Below are 22,226 nucleotides of genomic sequence, written 5' to 3' on the forward strand. Positions count from 1 at the left end.
TATTTTTGCCAACCTGATTGGCTGAAAATAAAAAAAGTTATGTGCACGTCACACCGTACCCGTTCTATACGTGGTGCCTTTGGTTTCCGCCGGCGTCGCTTGTGCCTCTTCAGCAGCCGTGAAGCGCCACTCTGCTCGGTTGAGCTGCTAATCCTGGAAGCAGAGATGATGAAATGCAAGGTTAGAGAAGGTTGTGCGATGATGGCCAAGTGGACAGGCGAAAGTGAGTAAGGGGCAGCTATGGTAAGATTGTGGAAAGGATGAGTTAGCATAAGCATAAGAGTGGGGCAACAGGGCAGTTTGATGCCCATCTGTCACACGGTATGTATCAAAATAATTCACATCAGTGACACATAGCGGACATGGAGCGCAGACCTACTGTTAGGACACCATGGTCACCAAGCGACTTGAGGGAATGGTTTATCACTCTACAGGCCAAATAAAATGTTGGCGTAAACAAAGGCCCTTAAGCTATAAGTCAAGAGAAGAACCACTCAGCTCAGCGCACATACACTGGAACAGGGAGCACACTAGCCTGCCTGAGGCCCCAATATAGATACAAAATCTCTCCCCTGGTAGCACGATTACTGTAGCAACAGACATTCTGGGTGGTCAGCAATGCCGCTAAAGGAAGGAGGTTGGTTGTATTTCATAAAATCATACAAAGCTCCTAAAATGATGAGAGCTGACAAGTTTATTGTTAAAGTAATGAATGTGAAAGGTAATTGCCACACCTCCCTAAGCAGGTGAGAGACATTAGGTTTCTCTGTCCAGTACATACCGTGCTTCTGTCACCTGGACCTGGTGTGGATTTAGTGTTTCTGACAGGTTTCTGTTTGCCAGCACTTGGAGTCAGACCTGCCCACTCGTGCTGTGCCAAAAGACCTCTTTCAGCAAGGCTTGGATTATTTTTTTATCCAACAGCACTTTGGCTGCTGAAAGTGTTGGGACTTGTGGTTCAATCCTTTCCCATATGGGCTTGCATGTTACAGCAACCAGGGGGGCAGTGGCTAGAAACACAGAAATGGTTGAAGGTGACCGGCCTACCATGAGACTGCCTGGCAGGTAAAGAACTGGCGGTTCACAGTCCTGCCGGCCACGATACAACCCCCCAGTAGGTGCGGTACAGCCCCTCATGATCTATCCTCTGCCAAGAATTCTGCTAATGTAAGGAGCATATTAGTAACCACTTCCAGTGGCCTAAAATGGCATTTCAGGTACAGTCCAAAGAACAAAAAGTAGAGGAGGTAAATAACCTTCAAATCCTTTCGTCACCACAACAACTGCTAGTGAAGAGGGATACATTGCCCCCCTTCCTGGACAGCCATGAAGGCTACTGACTGAGACACCTGGGAGTAAGGATGGGGATTCTGTAAAACTGGGCTGGGAACCGGAGAGCTAAAGTAATGATGCTGACTATAGAGTAATCTGGTCTCATCCTTTCCTGAACACAACTAACGATGCCACCACGCGGGGAGGGTGAACTTACACAAGGTGTGGCGAGTGGTCTACCACCTGTAGTAATCTGTTTAGACTTCCAATGGAATCTGTTTCCGTTTCAGAGCACAGAGCCCACGATACTTATGGCTCCAAGTTAAACTAGACTCTACACCAAAGGAGAGCCAGTCCACAGCCGTTTGAAAGTCATGGGCACAGAGGGCAGCTACCCAGAGCCCTCACCTTCAAAGGGACCCTTTGGTAAAGTGACCGCTCTCTCTCTCTCTCTGTACTCTCTCTGCCTGTATGTCTGTGTCTCACCTCTGCCTCTATCTCTATAGCCGCCTGCCTCTGACTCTCACACCCATACTTACTGCACCACTCTCTACCACTCTAAGTGGCTTTCTCTATCTATTCTATCTCTTGCTCTTTGACCTCTCTCACTACCCAACCCAACCCCACCCCCTCCTCCTCTCTCTACTTGTCTGTCTTCTTCAGTATAATTTAGTTCACGTCACCTAACCCTCTCTCTACCTTGCCTAGCTCTGTTCTCCTACCGCCTGCCTGTCTCTACTTTACCACTCTCTAACTTACAAACCACTGCACTCCCCCCCTTCTGCATACCTTCCATACTGATAGTCTTGTCTCTCCGACTGTCTCCATCTCACTTCTCTCTACCACCCCATCTCTCCGCTTCATCGTCTCATTTCTTTCACATTCGCTCATTTCACCTAGTCTACCTCATTCCTTCTTTTCCCCTCTTTTCCTACGTCTACTTCTCTCTGTAACTTCTCTAATCTAGACACCTGTCTACCTCACCCATCTCTCAAATACACTTCTCTCAAACTCCCTTCAACCTAATCTCTCTACTACTCCCTGTGCCTCCCTCTAAAACTCTTCCTCCCTCAACTCTCGCTTCACAACTCACTGCCGTTTCCATCCCCTCTGCATCGCTCCTCCTTATACCTGACCTCTCTCTCCCTCTCTAACTATATCTCATTACCTCACCTCTCTCGCCATTCTTCCATACCACTCTTCTCGCTACCACACTCACTACTCTCTCTACTGCATCACTATCTTCCTCACCCCCCTCCCTTATTCTTGCTACTTAGGATCTCTCTCAATATGTAGCTTCTCAATTAACCTTACAATCCATTCACTACCTCACTTCTCCTTCTCCTTATACATTTCTTTCGTCTATGCCTCCTCACCGTACTATTTTCTTTACACTTCATTCCTTACCTATTTTTGTACCTCTCTGTATCTTTCTTTCTAGCTACCCATCCACTTTCTCTTTACCTTATGTCTCCATACCTCCCCTACATCATCTCCATCTCCCTTCTCCACTACTTCATCTCTCTCGCAATAGCAGTCTTTTTACGTCTCTGTCTTTCTCCTGTTTCTTGCTCCTTTGTCTTACTATCATCTCATTCAGGAACACAATTCTATATGCCCTGCCGTAGGCCCTCAAAGTACATAACTGAAGATACGCCCATCATCTCAGGCCTTCCTGTACTTATACAGGTGTAAAAAACACATCCTGGTCCTATGATTTTCTGGATCATGGGAGAGCTTGCAGGGATTTTACAGGACACGAAGTCTGTGAAGTTCTTGTATCAGCATGACCTTATTTTCTAACAAGAAACCTGGTGAAAAATGTGAATATCATCAAATTCTATACGCCAGCATGAAACACGTGACTAAAGGTCGTGCCGGGGTGGGGGGGAGGTGGCCTTTCCTTCAACACCCCTTCCTGGTCCAACCTCACAATTACTAGAATGCCAGTGGAAAGTCCATCCCTTTGGCTTTAGAAACTGAAAATTGGGAGCTAGAACAACCGCACTCCTCCTAATTGGTGTGCATTAATTTTGCATCAAAAGAGGAAAAACAATTGGTTAATGCTCATATGAATTTGGGGAATAATTACTGCTATACTTTTTGGTTAATTACAGGTTATTTTAATTTAAGAGTAATGCGTAACAAGAGGAAGGATGACCTATACTTTTGAAAAATGGCTTTAGGAGAATACGCAAAGCTTTATTTCTGTTCCTTCATACAGTTGAGACGCAGGCCTTAAATGGCTGTTTTAAACCAGGCATGTCAATGTCCTAAACACACTTTTCTGTTAAGAGGATGTCCTTGTTCGATAATACTCCGCCTCACTGGTTTGTTCTCATTTGAGTAATCGTAATGAAAAAAATGTGCAGGTGAGGTCTTGTCAGAAGCTTCTGGTGATAGAAATGCAAACCCTGTATTGGGAACTTTAACTTTATTAGGGACTGCGCTAGGATTCAGCACAGGAAAAGGTTAGGATGGAATATGAAAATCATTGAGTCATATAATGTGTGGAAGGAAACACCCAACTATACAGATATGATTCTATTTAGATCCTCAACTAAAACTAATTATATGTCTCAATGGGATTTATTTGAATAAACATCTCCTTGAAACAGTAGGCTCGAAATTACGCAATTTAGAAAACAAGCAGGTGCGAAGGCAACTTGTACTTGGTTTACAAAGTTCCTGCGAGAAGATAGGACAGAACTAAACGGGAAAGCAAAAAATGGAACTGGAATTCCAGCCAGGAAATTCCAATACAGAAGGTAAGAGATCTTACACAAAAACAGAAAAAGCGATCTGAAATGCCAAATGGGCACAAGAAAATTGAACGAACAGAAGTGTTCAGGGAGTGTCCTAGTAAAGACCAGAGGAGGTTCTGGGATATTGTAAATAAAAAAGAATTAGAACTGTTGCATGAAAAGGGTAATGATGTTGCCTGTAACATTTGGATTCCATATATAAGTGACCACTATGTCGGGAGTATGTTCAGCTTCCCATGAACTCTCCTCGCAAACAACGGGTGCAACAAATGGAATAGCTCCTGTAGTCCCAAGTTGGTCTGAGATATTATTCCGAGAAATGGGGCAGACAGCGCACCGGGCCCAAAGGGCCTGCAAGAAGGCGTTTTCGACCTTGATGTTGCCTGCTGGGCAGATCTTCATCCTCCCTTAATTTGTATTGTATGCGGAGAACGACTATTCCCACATCTTGGCATTGTTCAATTCTGCAGCTGTTTAACAGAAAATACAGATGCAGCTGATCCTGGAAGCTATAGGCACATAGATCTACAGGATGAGGAGGCCATGTACTTTCCAAATGTTTTGCAGAAAGAGTTGCGGACTGGACCGTGCTATACAGGCTTATTCCGTTTAATCAGACTGTCTTCCAACCAGCTGGAGGAACATTTTTATTTTGCCGCTATTGATTATGGTTGAAAAAAGCATATGCAGCAAATCACTTTTATTCGCATGCTTTGTCGACTTCAAATCTACTTTTGATCAAGTTGATAGAAGCCATCTGAACCAATGGGCCAAGCTTCTATCGCTATTCCATGCTATTGTACATAAGTACCTGGGTTACGGTCAAACTGGGCTCATATCAGCATATCCCTTCAAAAACTGATGGGCGTAGAGGCCTCAAGGAGGGGCTTGTTTGGCTCCTACTCTTTTGAACCTGTATCTAGAAGATGTGAATTCTAAATGTGGTAGCGTGAATTCCCACCGTCTAAAGGTAGGTAATGAGCACATAAAGTCCCTGCAGTACACAAATAATATCATCCTTCTAAGCAATGCTTGAGTTGGCCTTCACAGCCTTGTAACAACTCTGAAAATCTTCTATGATCTGAAGAATACGATGGTCAATTTAGACAAGACTAACGCTGTAATCTCCGGTAGTAACCTAGCAAACTGGCGGTGCATAGAAAATAACGTAGATGAAGGAGCTTCATATTATAAATACTTATGTGCCTGGTTTGACGAAAGAAGTAGTTTCAATTAGCACCTTTCATCATTAAATCAAAAAGAACTCCTTGTTTTGCCTTGTGCTCCCTCGCCAAATTGACCAGTAACCCCTCACTTGACTTCGTGCTTGCAGTTGTGAAAGCTGAGATGTTTCTACAACTAGTCTATGCCACAGAGGCTTTCCAAGGCTAATCTGTACATTTTGTAAATCTCTCCCTGTGTTGTACATAAAGATCCTTGTTCAGAAGCCCACGCTCAATCTCTCAAGCATCGATTAGAATCGAGTAGGGGGTTTGTGAATGAACTTTATGCAACAAAGGCTGTATTTGTAAAGATATGTCATAAACTGAATTCCCCCTGAAATATTACTTACAGTATGAAAGTTACAAGATCAATAGCAAGAATGGAAACTCCTGGTGAGCTGATCTACATTCTACTCTTTGGGAACGTACTAGCTCTAGAATTCATCTTCGCCTTTTACTGCATTTGAATCAGTAGTAAACATAATCACACAACAAATTTCCTTTATCGATAACAAAACAACTTTTAGAGAAGGATCACATGCCTGGGTGGTTAATTCATATAGACAAGCATGCAGACAAAAATACTGTGGTAACCCTTTTCGTGTGCACTATAAACATAGATTAATGCAATTGTTGTTCTGTCGTTCTCACTAACAGATCTCTTGGCAAGCTGGGCTCAGTTCAAAAGGAAATGCAGACTTCGAAAATATTTTATGTACTCGCACCGCTATTACCACAGAACACAGGAAATGGATGTGGTATGTTTTTCATTCATATAATGGTCGCAGATGCTGCCAAGCCATTATATCTTTTGAAGGATGAGCATTCACATGTTGTAATCAGATTCATAAAATGTATGGAGGCTGTTTTTGCACAACTAAAACTTAAATATAACAAGGGGTCCAGTCTCCCTGCAAAAGCTCCCATTGCCCTGTGATTATCAAAAGTTTACTTTCTGTCCACGCAGGTCCAGGATGGCTGCTTTAACCCCATTTAGCTTTATTCTGGACTGTTCCTATTGGAGCAGGGGCAAGCCTGATTTGCGTATGGCTGGGCCTAAACTGAGATGGCAAGGTGTGCAAAATTACTATGTATTGAGATGATGCCTGAGTGACTACCAGTGGTTGAGATTGATTCAAGCATTCCATCCATCACTTTTTTGTATGCCTAATTATTTCCATTTATTTGTTTAGGAAGAGTATCTGGGCTGCCACTTAGTACGAGAAGAGTGTAGACATTTGTAGTATTAGTTCATTCAGTTTCTTATATTGCAGTGTTAAGCTGATTAATCCCATGTCGCCACCAAAGACCTCCTTTTTTACCCTCTCTGGTTTATGTCTATCTGGTTTTAATTATCATAACAAATAGATAAATTGTATATCTATATCTATACGTATCTATCTATCTATGTATCTCTCTCTATATATATGGAGATGTGCAATATGCTAGTTAGTAACATTGTTGAGTATGAGGAGGGGCCACAACTCACAAACGGCACTCACATTTAGTGAAACATTATGCCCCCCTCCCCTTCCTCAACCATGGAAACAAATAGGTTATCCTCTGCACACCTGCAAATATGGTTTTCATGTGTTATTGATTTAACAAAAGGTATTTAATTAAAAAAAGGTAGCCCATTGTGAGTCATGACCCCTCGCCATAACCCAAATATACACACACACCCTAATATCTACATCCTTACGGAACTTAGAACTAGAATTATGCTTCTGTGGCCCTTAGCAAAGAAAGATCTATTCAGGAGAATAGATCACTAAGTTGTAGGTCTAACTTCAGAATCGAGACATACAGAGTTCCAGCTTCTACGAGGAGAAAGAGGAAAAGGGAGTCACATGTAAAGGATGACAACTTCAAAGAAAGCCCTACAAGGAGAGACACCTGAAGATACAAAGTGCATGGTTCACAAGTGAAGGATGACAACTTCAATGAAAACCCTACAAGGAGAGGCACCTGAAGATACAGAGTGCATGGATCACAAGTAAAGGATAACAACTTCAATAAAAACCTTACAAGGAGAGACACCTGAAGATACAGAGTGCATGGATCACAAGTAAAGGATGACAACTTCAATGGAAACCCTACAAGGAGAGACACCTGAAGATACAGAGTGCATGGATCACAAGTAAATGATGACAACTTTAATGAAAACCCTACAAGGAGAGGCACCTGAAGATACAGAGTGCATGGATCACAAGTAAAGGATGACAACTTCAATGAAAACCCTACAAGGAGAGGCACCTGAAGATACAAGCTCCATGGATCACAAGTAAAGGATGACAACTTCAATGAAAACCCTACAAGGAGAGGCACCTGAAGATACAAGCTCCATGGATCACAAGTAAAGGGTGACAACTTCAATGGAAACCCTACAAGGAGAGGCACCTGAAGATACAAACTCCATGGATCACAAGTAAAGGATGACAACTTCAATGAAAACCCTACAAGGAGAGGCACCTGAAGATACAAACTCCATGGATCACAAGTAAAGAATGACAACTTCAAAGAAAGCCCTACAAGGAGAGGCACCTGAAGATACAGAGTGCATGGATCACTAGTAAAGGATGACAACTTCAAAGAAAGCCCTACAAGGAGAGACACCTGAAGATACAAAGTGCATGGTTCACAAGTGAAGGATGACAACTTCAATGGAAACCCTACAAGGAGAGGCACCTGAAGATACAAAGTGCATGGTTCACAAGTGAAGGATGACAACTTCAATGAAAACCCTACAAGGAGAGACACCTGAAGATACAGAGTGCATGGATCACAAGTAAAGGATAACAACTTCAATAAAAACCTTACAAGGAGAGACACCTGAAGATACAGAGTGCATGGATCACAAGTAAAGGATGACAACTTCAATGGAAACCCTACAAGGAGAGACACCTGAAGATACAAAGTGCATGGTTCACAAGTGAAGGATGACAACTTCAATGAAAACCCTACAAGGAGAGGCACCTGAAGATACAGAGTGGATGGATCACAAGTAAAGGATAACAACTTCAATGAAAACCCTACAAGGAGAGACACCTGAAGATACAGAGTGCATGGATCACAAGTAAAGGATGACAACTTCAATGGAAACCCTACAAGGAGAGACACCTGAAGATACAGAGTGCATGGATCACAAGTAAATGATGACAACTTCAATGAAAACCCTACAAGGAGAGGCACCTGAAGATACAGAGTGCATGGATCACAAGTAAAGGATGACAACTTCAATGAAACCCTACAAGGAGAGACACCTGAAGATACAGAGTGCATGGATCACAAGTAAAGGATGCCAACTTCAATGAAAACCCTACAAGGAGAGGCACCTGAAGATACAAGCTCCATGGATCACAAGTAAAGGGTGACAACTTCAATGGAAACCCTACAAGGAGAGGCACCTGAAGATACAAACTCCATGGATCACAAGTAAAGGGTGACAACTTCAATGGAAACCTTACAAGGAGAGGCACCTGAAGATACAGAGTGCATGGATCACTAGTAAAGGATGACAACTTCAAAGAAAGCCCTACAAGGAGAGACACCTGAAGATACAGAGTGCATGGATCACAAGTAAAGGATGACAACTTCAATGAAAACCCTACAAGGAGAGACACCTGAAGATACAGAGTGCATGGATCACAAGTAAAGGATGACAACTTCAATGAAAACCCTACAGGGAGAGGCACCTGAAGATACAAACTCCATGGATCACAAGTAAAGGATGACAACTTCAATGAAAACCCTACAAAGAGAGACACCTGAAGATACAAACTCCATGGATCACAAGTAAAGAATGACAACTTCAAAGAAAGCCCTACAAGGAGAGACACCTGAAGATACAGAGTGCATGGTTCACAAGTAAAAGATGACAACTTCAATGGAAACCTTACAAGGAGAGGCACCTGAAGATACAGAGTGCATGGATCACAAGTAAAGGATGACAACTTCAATGAAAACCCTACAAGGAGAGACACCTGAAGATACAGAGTGCATGGATCACAAGTAAAGGATGACAACTTCAATGAAAACCCTACAAGGAGAGACACCTGAAGATACAGAGTGCATGGATCACTAGTAAAGGATGACAACTTCAAAGAAAGCCCTACAAGGAGAGACACCTGAAGATACAGAGTGCATGGATCACAAGTAAAGGATGACAACTTCAATGAAAACCCTACAAGGAGAGACACCTGAAGATACAGAGTGCATGGATCACTAGTAAAGGATGACAACTTCAATGAAAACCCTACAGGGAGAGGCACCTGAAGATACAGAGTGCATGGATCACAAGTAAAGGATAACAACTTCAATGAAAACCCTACAAGGAGAGACACCTGAAGATACAGAGTGCATGGATCACAAGTAAAGGATGACAACTTCAATGGAAACCCTACAAGGAGAGACACCTGAAGATACAGAGTGCATGGATCACAAGTAAATGATGACAACTTCAATGAAAACCCTACAAGGAGAGGCACCTGAAGATACAGAGTGCATGGATCACAAGTAAAGGATGACAACTTCAATGAAACCCTACAAGGAGAGACACCTGAAGATACAGAGTGCATGGATCACAAGTAAAGGATGCCAACTTCAATGAAAACCCTACAAGGAGAGGCACCTGAAGATACAAGCTCCATGGATCACAAGTAAAGGGTGACAACTTCAATGGAAACCCTACAAGGAGAGGCACCTGAAGATACAAGCTCCATGGATCACAAGTAAAGGGTGACAACTTCAATGGAAACCTTACAAGGAGAGGCACCTGAAGATACAGAGTGCATGGATCACTAGTAAAGGATGACAACTTCAAAGAAAGCCCTACAAGGAGAGACACCTGAAGATACAGAGTGCATGGATCACAAGTAAAGGATGACAACTTCAATGAAAACCCTACAAGGAGAGACACCTGAAGATACAGAGTGCATGGATCACAAGTAAAGGATGACAACTTCAATGAAAACCCTACAGGGAGAGGCACCTGAAGATACAAACTCCATGGATCACAAGTAAAGGATGACAACTTCAATGAAAACCCTACAAGGAGAGACACCTGAAGATACAAACTCCATGGATCACAAGTAAAGAATGACAACTTCAAAGAAAGCCCTACAAGGAGAGGCACCTGAAGATACAGAGTGCATGGATCACAAGTAAAGGATGACAACTTCAATGAAAACCCTACAAGGAGAGACACCTGAAGATACAGAGTGCATGGATCACAAGTAAAGAATGACAACTTCAATGAAAACCCTACAAGGAGAGACACCTGAAGATACAGAGTGCATGGATCACTAGTAAAGGATGACAACTTCAAAGAAAGCCCTACAAGGAGAGACACCTGAAGATACAGAGTGCATGGATCACAAGTAAAGGATGACAACTTCAATGAAAACCCTACAAGGAGAGACACCTGAAGATACAGAGTGCATGGATCACTAGTAAAGGATGACAACTTCAATGAAAACCCTACAGGGAGAGGCACCTGAAGATACAGAGTGCATGGATCACAAGTAAAGGATGACAACTTCAATGAAAACCCTACAAGGAGAGACACCTGAAGATACAGAGTGCATGGATCACTGGTGGTACATTTTTTCTGTAATCCTATACCCTTCTACTTACCGGCTGGTCGAGTCATCCTCTTCGGAGTCGAAGAAGCTGGTGGTGTCGAGCTCGCTGCTCATTATGGTGGATGAGCTCTCGTACCCGCCCATGTCTCGCCGCCTTTCCACTTTACTGGTGCCATTGACCCTGGGGACTGGAAGAGAGTTACTGTCAGATGGCCATTACCTCAAGCTTAAACCGACCAATGCTGGATTTCCATTGTCACACCTTACTTACATGGTGCCACAAGAGTACAATTTACAAAGACATTTAATACAAGGATTTAAATGTTTTAAAATCACTTATTGGGTTAAAGATAAATTGAGCATGCTATTTGAAGCAGAGTCCTACTTTCCAGAGAGAGGAGTTCCGACCACTAGGAGTAGCAATGAAGAACACCCATCCTCCAAAAGTAATATTTTAATCTTTGACCACAGTATGTGAAACACAGCGCTGTACAGTGCCCCTCGTCGCATGCCAATGTCCCCGGATCCTGTTTATGGTTTAACCTAGTTAAACTCTAGGCTTCTATTTCACGGTCAGGTTGACGGATGTCCAAGATGTTTACGACACAAACATATGGTCCATTCCTTCAACCCAAGGTCTCTACACAGAGATTCTCTGCTCCTTGAATGGGACCCAGAAAGAAAATATTTATGAGTACCAATGTTTTAGGGAATATCAGTGCCTGGATATTATGACATAGAATCTAAGTACCAGATAAACGTGAGGGTTAATAACTCTCCTAGAATATGAAGACAGACAGTATTGGCATTAAAGCAGTGTGGTATGAACCAATGTTATTATATTATTGTACCATAAAAGAACTTTGAATAGTGTGATAGAAAACAGTGGTGCAAAGTTATTGGGATTTGCAGTAAGCCTACTAAAGTTCTGTGATATGGAATAATGGTACCAGAATATTGTGAATGTAAATACTGCCATCAGGCCACTGTGTCAGGATTAATGGAAGGTGTTTAACAAGGGAACCCAATTGTAATGGTCAGGGTCCTTGGGCAGTAGTATGTTACAATTACAAAATAGTCCCCAACAGGGGAGATTCACACAGAAAACAATGAATATAGGCCTGAAATCAGTGCTATATTAAAGCTGTCCTGCCAGACAGAAAATGGAATAATGTATCAAATCACATAAAACACAAGAATAAAGTGGGACACAATCCTGTGTCCAGCGCAACATATATAACAAAGACACAAATGAACAGAAATTCCCAAATTCAGAAACGGGCTCAGGCAGGACAAAAAATGTGTGCAACTTGTATAAAGAAATGCAACAAGCAAACAATATGTAGAGACACTGTTACACATCAGTAATTCATTCAATTGCGTTTACGGTGCATATATGAACCGTAAACGCAATTGAATTAATTGCTGATGCGTCTCTGCATATTGTTTGATTGTTGCATTTTTTAATACAAGTTACACACATTTTTTGTCCTGCCTGAGCCCTTTTCTGAATTTGGGAATTTCTGTTCATTTGTGTTACGTTCATGAGCTACGTAACATCTTCCTGCACGCTTCGCATGCCTGATACTCAGGGGTGATGTCAAGTGCTCCTCAGCCCTCCAATGGTCAACACAGTCCTCCTGTCCATTCAGCGGTAACTGAGAGCAGCGCGGTAACATCTGTACTCGGATGGGTTACCATGTGGGGCTGTGAGGGCATCATCACTGTAATCTGCTTCATCCTCCAACCACTTGCTTTGGAAATAGACAAGATGTTTTCAGACCCTTTACATCTCTGGGTTGAGGAACTAGCCTTAGAGCTGTATATGCCCCAATCTGAGAACATTATCGCTTTAGAATCAGCGCCAGATTCCGTGGAGAGGGTTTTAAGAGGACTGCTCATGTTGGAGCTGTTTGATGCTCTGAGATCTTTCGCTCAAAGGTCTGTGATAGTATATGGTGATCTAGATGTCGCCTCATCTGTTTTGACGGGCTTTGAAAATATTGTGGCACATGGAGAGCAAAGATATATTTATGTTTCACTAGTAGGACTGACGACTATTAAAATTTAAAGAAACAGCATGTATTTTCCAGCACAAATTTTAAACGACTGTCCACTAAACGCTTATTCAAATGTCGACTTTAGTCCTGAATCCCAATGAAACATTCAAACTAGAGTTGAGAAGATTTGTCAAAACACTGCTCAAAAAAACCTCAATTTCTACTGCTGGGTTGGAAAAAAAATAAGAACAGATGAAATATTTTTTTATGTTCTAAATAGCAATAATTGATTGAATAGAAAAATGAGATAGGCTCAGTAAAGAACAACTTTGGCGTGCATTAGTTGGAGTCAAGTACTCTAATTTGCACGTAAAACTCCCTTTCTGTGCTTACTAAGGCTCCGCTTCACCACCGATGAGGTGTAGGAGGGTGCGGTTGGTTGAGCACTCCACTCATTTGTAGGTCTCTCCTACCGACAGCTTCCAGCTGTCTGATGTCGAAAGACCATTTACAGATCCCACCAAACATTTACAGCCAGCCCACTGCTCACCGTTGTCTTTCTTGTCACTCTCGCCTGCTTCTCGTTTAATGGCTTTCCTTCCTTACTCCTAGAGCAAAGCTTCTTTGTTACCCTTTTCACAGGATGACTTACATACTTTTACTGCACATTCAGGGAACTGTTATTTCCCCTTCCATGAGAGTGCATGTGGTTTCTAACACCTTCCCTTCAAGTACAGCTTCCAGGCCTCAAATCCTCCATTCTGCTCCACGTGTGTGCTTCATGTTGCGCCTTTAAACTCCACTTCCACTGCTTTCCCCACTCCTCTCTGACATTTTCAGTTTTTTATTTATTTATTCATCCCTGGCCCAACCTCAAGAGCCTCTCTGGCCACACTGACCTATCAGTGCTCCTCCATTGCTTCCCCTCCCCTCCTGAGGTGGGTGGTCTTTTAAATAAATACATACATGCATAATTTAAGATTCTTTTTTAAATGTTGTAGTACCAGGCAGCAGTCATTGGCTCCTGGGCTGCTCCTTGTTTTCAAATGCGCTTTTGTGCACGTTTGAATATTTTTTTTTTATTTGCTGCTCCAAGATGGTCTTCCGCCATCTTGTGAGAAATAAATAATGGCAGCTGCGTCATCACGTACACACGTGCATGTGTGGTGACGTCATCTTCCTGGCCCCCATAGTTTTATGACGCATGAGGTTGCATGCATTACAATGGCCATTGTGTGGACACTATAGAAAAGCTTTTTTCTCAGGCTGTTCTTTCCACATCTCTCAATGTTTTTTTAATCTACAAATCTACAGTTGGTTAAGTTCTTAAAAAGGAAACCTTTTTCGACATTGGTTAGTACTGAGTTACAGTCAGAAGTAGTGGCGAGACCAAATACAGAGGCTGTCCTGGTCATGTTGGGGCCCAAGAATGGGGAACCTTGTTTCCCTAGCAAGAGTTGATCTATTCTAACCATATTGACTGAGTATCGTGCAAGCATTCAAACCAAATCTCAGGTTCCTGAATGGCTGAACTGTTTTTATTCTCCACTGTGGTTCGGCCATCTCAAAACGTCTTCCCACTCTTTCTCCCAACCCCCTTCCTTTGGAAGTTTTCTGGGATTGGTGCTTTCAAAGTGGAATTGTAATCACTGGTGTCCATCTTAAGCCCAAAGGGTTCATTTTTTCAAAACTCAGCTGATAATAGGAAGTTTGTAGTGACGCTCATCGTATATACTGAAAGGAGTCTCCTCCTTGGGTATCACAGATCATAGTGACATTCTTCTACTCTGACGCTGATTATAGCGACATTCTCTTCATCCGTTGACAGTTCCAGAAGGGTCCATTTCGTCCTCATTGGCCCCCTCGGAATTTCACCATATAACTTTATATACATTGGAGTATGTTCTGCTCCACCAACAGCAATAAAGACATTTTGGGGTGCTGTTTGGTCAGGTTCTCTCGCTCTAACCCCCATGTGACAGCCAAGGCAGTCTTAACACCTGTTGTAGAGGATCTTTTGTCTAGTTTTCCCTCCAATAGGGTGCCTGTCAGTGCATGTGCTTTCCCGCCCCGATTATACTGTTGGCCCATGTCTGAGCCAGCCAGCTCCTCGAATGGCTGATGAATGCCACGCGGTACCAGGCTGTGAAATTCCACCAACAGGTCTGTCTATTGTTTGATTTTAAGATGCTCCAATGAATCCTAGTCGTCGGACAATTTTGATTCCTAATCCTCACCATGACACTTCAAGCATTTAATCAGAAAAATAACGACTATTTCTCGCCGAAACACTTCCTTGTTTCACCTTGGTCAGAATTCTCTGGCCTGTCAAAGGGTTTCTTCTGCAGTTACCAGGATCTTTAGTTGAATTTGTTTGTGTTTCCTCCACCGCAATGTTGATTTTTTTCTATAAATGTTTGTTTGTTTAGGACTTGATCCTTTTTTGTGTGAAGGACACAGGTCTCTGCCAGCTGAACAAGCAAACATGTCGCTCAAACACTCGACAACGCCTAGTCTCTACCCCATGTAAGAAGAAGAGACTTATGTTCACAAGCTGCAAACATACATACACAACATTGGCAGCATTTGCGACGAGATTTTACAGACCCTACTTCTGGTAACTGTGCGCTCCGAAAATGGCTCCATAGCTGTTCGACACCTTTTCCTGGATGCCACTGATGAAATATGCATCAAATACTTCAGCGAGGTGGTTCCAGTACTTCTTAAAAAAACATAAGGTCCAGCTTAGGGGAGGTGCAAGTTGCCTCCAGCTGAACAGCTCTAAAATGGAGGTCATCATGTTCATTGCTAAGCGAGGTACACATTAATTGACCTTACACCATCTAAAATGCTTGGCGTACACCTGTACCCTGCAGAGAAAGTTATAAATTTGGGAGTGTGTTCGACACGGATGCCTCCATCTCTGCAAGTGAATTCCAGCATTCATTTGTTTCCATTAGCTCAGAATACAGCAATCTCTTCTTCCTGTCCTTAGGGGGGAAAAGTCAGACCTTGATGAGAGGAGCATATATTAACTTCTGCTCGATTACGGTTATATCCTTTAAGGTTCTATTCCCAAGGCTTTGCTCTAAGAGACACAAAAGGCACAGAATGCAGCTTCCACGGTGGAGACTGGGCTTGATAGGCGGAACCATATTTCCGATGCTTGTAGACCTCTACATTGGCTAACGGTTACAGACTGTACATACCTGCCTAAACTAACTAGTCCAGAGTTATATGTCCACATAAAAAGCTTGTACATGCAAAAGATTCATAAAGTAATTGACAGAATTAAAATCTACATTTGGCATATTTTCCTCAGATCAGCCTTAGGCATGATGACATTTGGAAAGCCTCCTTCAATCATTTGTAACCCCACTCCCAGTGGGAAGGCGCTTTATCTTTCCATCCTTGTTGTGAGCTACGATGACTGCAGGAGAAAGCCCTGGAGGCGGTCGCTTCTTCTCTGGACAGGTCTCCTTCACATGGAATGCACTATCACCAGGCATTAGACTGTCCTCTTCCACCAACGATCTTCAAGTAGAAGTTGAAGCTAAGCGCCAGGAGACCCAGTCAGAAGGTGAAACCTGCATTAACTCTGCCTGTGTCTTTTTCTCTTCCGTCCATAGCCCTTCGTTCCACACTCTGTGTGGTGATTTCAGACCCTACTTCTGCTTTAAATAAAATTCTGCATAAATAAACAATTTAATAAGACTATTGAAAGGTAAGAGAACATTTGGCTATACTGATCCTAGAACATACAGGTGCAGTAGTCATTTTCTAAAGAGACAGAAGATATCATTTTTGAATTGGCATTGGATGTTTGAGGGAGTGGAGGCTTCGAGCTCTAAAACTCAACACACTGTCCTAAGACTGGATTTTCCATCGATGATAGCGACGCATGTGACCGACGGCACAGAATGAGACTATGCCCAGAGGCACCTGTCTCTCTTTACGCACGTCTCATTGGGAGCTCGACAGGTCTTCGGGAATGATGTGCCTTGTGCAAACTATAAAGCTGATATTTTCATGGCTCTCCTGATGAGTGACCACCACTTCAATGGCCAACCTTGGTATGACACAGTCCCTACAAGTCCTGGCTAGATATTCGGTCACACAGCAGTCAAAAGGATGTGAAGCCTTCCTGCTTTTTCTCTTGTCAAGCCTTGAGGCGCAAACCGACTTTGTTATGTACTTCTTGTAAACTTCCTCTCAAAGTATGTAAAGTGCTTTCATACCCTTGGGTCTAGCCAGCGCTATATAAAACTCAATAAAATAAATAACTTAAAGCACTGCTGAGGTTCATGGTGTATACCAAGCTCATCAAACATAAATCGGCTATCCAATTGTTTGTTTTTGATCTAGCTTAGATTGGCTTTTTAAGACCCATTTAAAGTTTTGATAAAACTCATGCATTACATTCATAGGCTGCCAAAACACCCTCTCAACTAGTCCAAATCCGACTACTGCTGGTAACACAGGTCCAAAGAGAATAAAGTGTGCCCTGTAAAGCACTGCCTTAGAATGTGTGCCTCGACAACACCCAACCAACCAAATACCAAACTGTCAAAACTGACATTTTCTGAAGAACTTCTTCAACTTTGAGTTGGATCCCAGCAAACGCCAGCTTTGATAATTTGCTGAAGGAACAACGTGCACCTGTGAGGCTACGTGTCGAGGCAAGAATGCGGTTTGCGAGAAACTCAGTTTCCCTCTAGTTATTCGCTGCATTTCAAGGAAAAGATTGCAAAATTATAACTCTACTGGTTTAGTTTTACGAAGGTGACAAACTTCAGAACTTCATGAAGATGGTCATCTTCGTAAAACTTTCCTTGCTGGTCAAATTTCTTGAAAACATTAGGTTGTGCAAGCAAAATGTCTACCAAAAAAAATTTTTTTTTTTTCTCTTGCAGAAATACTTTTTGCTGGAGTTTTCAGCAACTAATTTTTCAACTTCGTTAACTTAAAGAAAATAGTGAAGTAAATTTTTAAAAAACTCATGACACTGAAAATCTTTGACATCTGGAATGTGAAGCATGCTAAAAGACATAGATGGATGGGCACGGATGTCATTGCATGTGGCCCAATAGGAATTTCTGAAGCTGGGGTTCTTGTGCTTGCATCACGAGGTGCCCAGGAGCTGCCAAAACATACGACATCCACACACATTCCAGCCAAATGAAACTTGTTATTGTAGCATCTGAACCCAATGGCTCTGTAGGTTTTTAAATCCAAGCAGGACATCGTTCGAACTGAGGGAGACCTAGTCTAGCAGGAAGCGAGGTCTGTAAATCACTGTTGGCCAACCAATCTTGCAGAAAGAACTGCTATCTCCTGGCCGCCTCTCTTTCATCAAGCCCTTATACATCTAACCGGCCACTTAGCACCCTTACCATCCCTTCACAGATGACACAGATATGCTGAAATCTGTACCAACCAGCAAGTACCTTGGGTACCCTGAACAGCTAAGAATCCACTCACAGGTATTCATGCGTTGCCCCTCTTCTCGTGTGATGACAGAAGATTTTTGTTTGTTCTAAGTTTTTATGGTTGTTACACAGGGAAAATCGAGTTTTACTGAGAAACCTCTCTTGTTATTGTCTTCAGGCCTGTGTATGGATACATTTAATGATTTAGCATGACTCTGTTCGATCATGGGGCAAGGCTATTTGTAACTTGCAAGCTGACCATGCCTTGCTCTAGTTTATGTTTGGTTGTGCTTCTCTTTCTCTTGTTTAGCACTGTTTGCGGAGTACACACTCAGAACAAAGTATTCAATACGGAAGTGACCCCAATATAATGGGGATACCATCTTGTAAATGACATTGGGATGATGCACATTTACGTGTTGTCGCAGGATGCATTCATTTGTGCCGAGAATAAACAGATTTAAAAAAAACCAACAACAATCTAATCACAGATGGACAGTAACAAATTGAAATTTGCAGCATGTCAACCATAGGCGATTAAGCCCCTTCTGTTGAAAAAGGCAGCATTACAATCTGTTCTCTTCCATGGGCCTCAGTGTCTTGGTACGAATCTTCGGCCTTCTTTAATCATCAAGGGCCAAGTGTCTCAAAACTGTGGCAACATCCAGATTAAACCAAGGTGCAATAAGGAAGACCAAGTAGGACTCTAGTAGAACCAAGATCTTTTGAGTACTGGTTCCTTTTGAATTGTATATAAATAAAACACCTTCAAGATATCCCAGAGCTGGTATAGCTCACCAGAGCACTCACAAATGTATTTACAGTGCCATCCGCGAGTATGTCTTCACCAAGTGAGCTATATTTAGACTGTGACATAAGGTGACCACCAGATGAGAAGTATGGTCAACAAAACAGATACACAAAACCCAATTCTCAAATATACCCTAGCTGATCTAATCCCAAAGAGTCCCCTATAAAACGCCAATCACAAGATGCCGCCCATCACCCTGCTTCTATTTGAGAAAACCTGCCACAACGTTCAGCCCATAAACCTTCTGCCACTCTGGATGATATACTTTTGCCTCAGGAGGCAGAGCCTTCTCCCAAACCCCACAAACACTATAGAATCAAGAGGCTTCATTGTGTCCACTCTCTTAAACCACCCTGCACCAGGATAAAAAACCAAGACATGATTTTTTCTTATCCGACTTCCCTAAACCTGGTTGTGAAGCACTTGAAGTCCCTGCGATTAGTGCTCAATGTGAATACTTCATTTCATTACACCACCTTTTCTTTTCACTGCCTGCCGCAGGTCTTCATGTCATACCATCGGCTCTCCAGGTGAAAGCCTGCCAGTACAGTACCTAGTGGGATGGAGGAAGGCACTGCACTTGCATACAAGGTTTACAGCAGGGCTTTAAGCGGGCCAGGTCTCACCGGTGCTGAGCACCGGCAGTTTTTAGGTCTCGCGCCTGGCGTTGCAGTACGCAGCACTGCTCGCGCAGCGAGAGACCTCTTGTAGGGGGTTTGAAACAGCCCTAGGAATCTCACACACTCGTGCGTGTGCTTTTCCTTTTGGGCCACGCTATTGGCCTTTGCGTGCGTCTTTTTTACAAAGACAGCACGCAATTGGCCAAAGGCGGGCGCATTGCTCCGCCCATGGCCTATCGGTGTCGGTTACCCGCACCGCTGGCCATGTGGTTTCAATTATCGTGCCCAGACATGGGCGCGATAATTGAAACCACATGTCTGGCTGTGGCGCGCACCACTCATTTTCCTCGTAGTTTACCCTCTTTCTAGACTTTCCATTCTGCTATTGCCACTTTTGGTTCTTAGATCATTTATTAAATATTTTTTACCGGTTTCATTACATCATACGTTTGCACCTTAACATCATTTAGTTACTCGTTTATATATTAAAGTTTATGTACACTCATCACGAGTTTACGTCACATTCACTTCCGGGTGTTAGTGCCCAGGTTCACTCTTCGGAACACCGTGCATCTCGCGTTTCGAGACTATATCAACCTGTTACCAAGTAAGTGCACCCTGGCCACCCGTTTACGTTGTGTCCTTTACTTGACAGGGATTGTATTTAATACCCTGCTCGTTTTCTTTACAGTCACTCGGGCAACGGAATAATTTACACTTGTCATGTGAGTTTTGTTACCGTCATGCTTTTCAAGCATGCACACGGCACTTTTTTACGATCACGGTCTTGATTTAGCTAAGTTCACCATTACGTTTGGCACACCGCCGCACTTACCACAGAACCGATCACGCTCATCACATTACTTATGACTTCAAAAGACGGCAGTGTAATGCATGCACTTGATTTTGTACACCACAGACACATCCTGTGTTTCATCACGTTTTCGGCACGATCTATGCCCCACCTTTATGCCATAACCACATTAACATCGAATCTTCAATGTCGTATCAACTGTCATTTAGTTTTATTTATAGATTTGGAAATAGTTTGGTTGACAGCTGCGTGTGCATGGGTTAACGATGATCTATATTAAGTCGTTTTTAATAATACTGCAGGCCGTTAATGGATCAATCGTTTCCCGTCTTAATATTGTTTGTAACCCATTAGCGCTCTGAAATTACAGCCCATCCTACGTTGTTACTGTGATTGAGGCTTTATTACCATATTCTCAAATTGCTCGTTTGCCATAAAGCTAAATAGGCATCAGGCTACTGAAGGAAGGTCATATATTTCCTGTTGTTGTGATCTGATAATGAAAAGTTCCACTGGTGGGAGGCACAACTTTGTAGAGAAACAGCATTGTCAGTGATAGGGCCTTTGTGAATGTGGGCTGGATCTTGTGCAGATTGGCGATTGTGGGACAGCACTTGAATTTTTAAAACTTTATTTAAGGTTTACAGAATACTATACACAAGTTACGCTATTAGGTGATCGATTTTGCACCCTGACCACAAGTGCTCCCCCCAGCCTCCGCCATATTCCCCGGCATACCACCAAACAATTGTCTAGATGATCCCAAGGACTGGGCGTGCCAGACTTTTTCACTTTCTAGCATTCTCTACATCCCCAATCGATTACAGTTAATGCACAGTTGCAGTGGAGGGATTGTATGGTGGCAGTTCTGTACACTTTGTATTTGGCCGAATTACACAGGCGGCGCACTACTTTTAATTTTTGTTGTTGTTATTGTTTTTGGATAGAAGCGAAAAGAAAACAAAGTAAAAAAGCATTTGCAATGCAATAGGTCTCACATTTAGAAACTTTGACATATTGGTGTTGTAAATGACAATGCCTTCTATTATTGCAGGTTTTTTAAACACATAAATAAAAGGCATTGTCATTTAGAATGCAAATAGCTCAATATCTTGCCATTGCGAGACCTATTGCATTGCAAATGCTTGTTTAAAGGAGGCCTAGAAGCGGGTTTCTATCGGGCTCTGTTTTGTGCCCTGGCACAGGCGGTCTGTTTTTTTCCGGACTGCAGTGACAGAAGGCACATCGATGTGCGCGTGCTCACACTGCTCACTTCTCACTAGTGGAGAAGTTAGGGCATGACGTCATGCCAGGTGAGCGTTGTAGAGGAAGAGAAATCCTTTAAAGAGAATCATTTTCTCTCTGGATTTCCCTTCTATTTTTGAAACCCAGGAGCAGCAACATTGTTGTGGTGTCACCAGGGCTTTAAGTGGAAGCTTTTTTCAATATTATATACACACCACAGTTGCTGCTTAATTATCTTATGCACCTAACAACCATTGGCAAAGCCAATAGACCTGGCTAGTTGAAGGTCTGATGTTTCTTGTTGTATCATTTATCTGGCTGCAATGACAAAAACCGCAAAATACAAATCGGGCGGCACACTATGTCAAGCACAGATGTTTAGCTTACGTGTTTTTAAGCCACGCCCTTAATTACAGTGGCCACGCCCTTTTGAGAGACCTCCCAGTTTTTTCATCCCACTTAAAG

General features: G+C 42.7%; 1 protein-coding gene across 2 annotated transcripts in view; it reads right to left on the reverse strand.

Moving 5' to 3' along the window:
- Positions 1-22,226, reverse strand: part of DVL3 (dishevelled segment polarity protein 3) — a 506,262-nt gene that overhangs the window by 41,776 nt on the left and 442,260 nt on the right. For both annotated transcript variants that reach the window (XM_085635609.1, XM_085635610.1), the window contains 2 exons: positions 10,895-11,030; positions 60-153 (listed from right to left, as the gene is read on the reverse strand). In XM_085635609.1, the coding sequence (XP_085491735.1) occupies positions 60-153; positions 10,895-11,030 (230 nt within the window). The remainder of the gene's footprint in view (positions 1-59; positions 154-10,894; positions 11,031-22,226) is intronic.

This window comes from Triturus cristatus, chromosome 11, assembly GCF_964204655.1.
Source record: "Triturus cristatus chromosome 11, aTriCri1.1, whole genome shotgun sequence".
Lineage (NCBI taxonomy): Eukaryota > Metazoa > Chordata > Amphibia > Caudata > Salamandridae > Triturus > Triturus cristatus.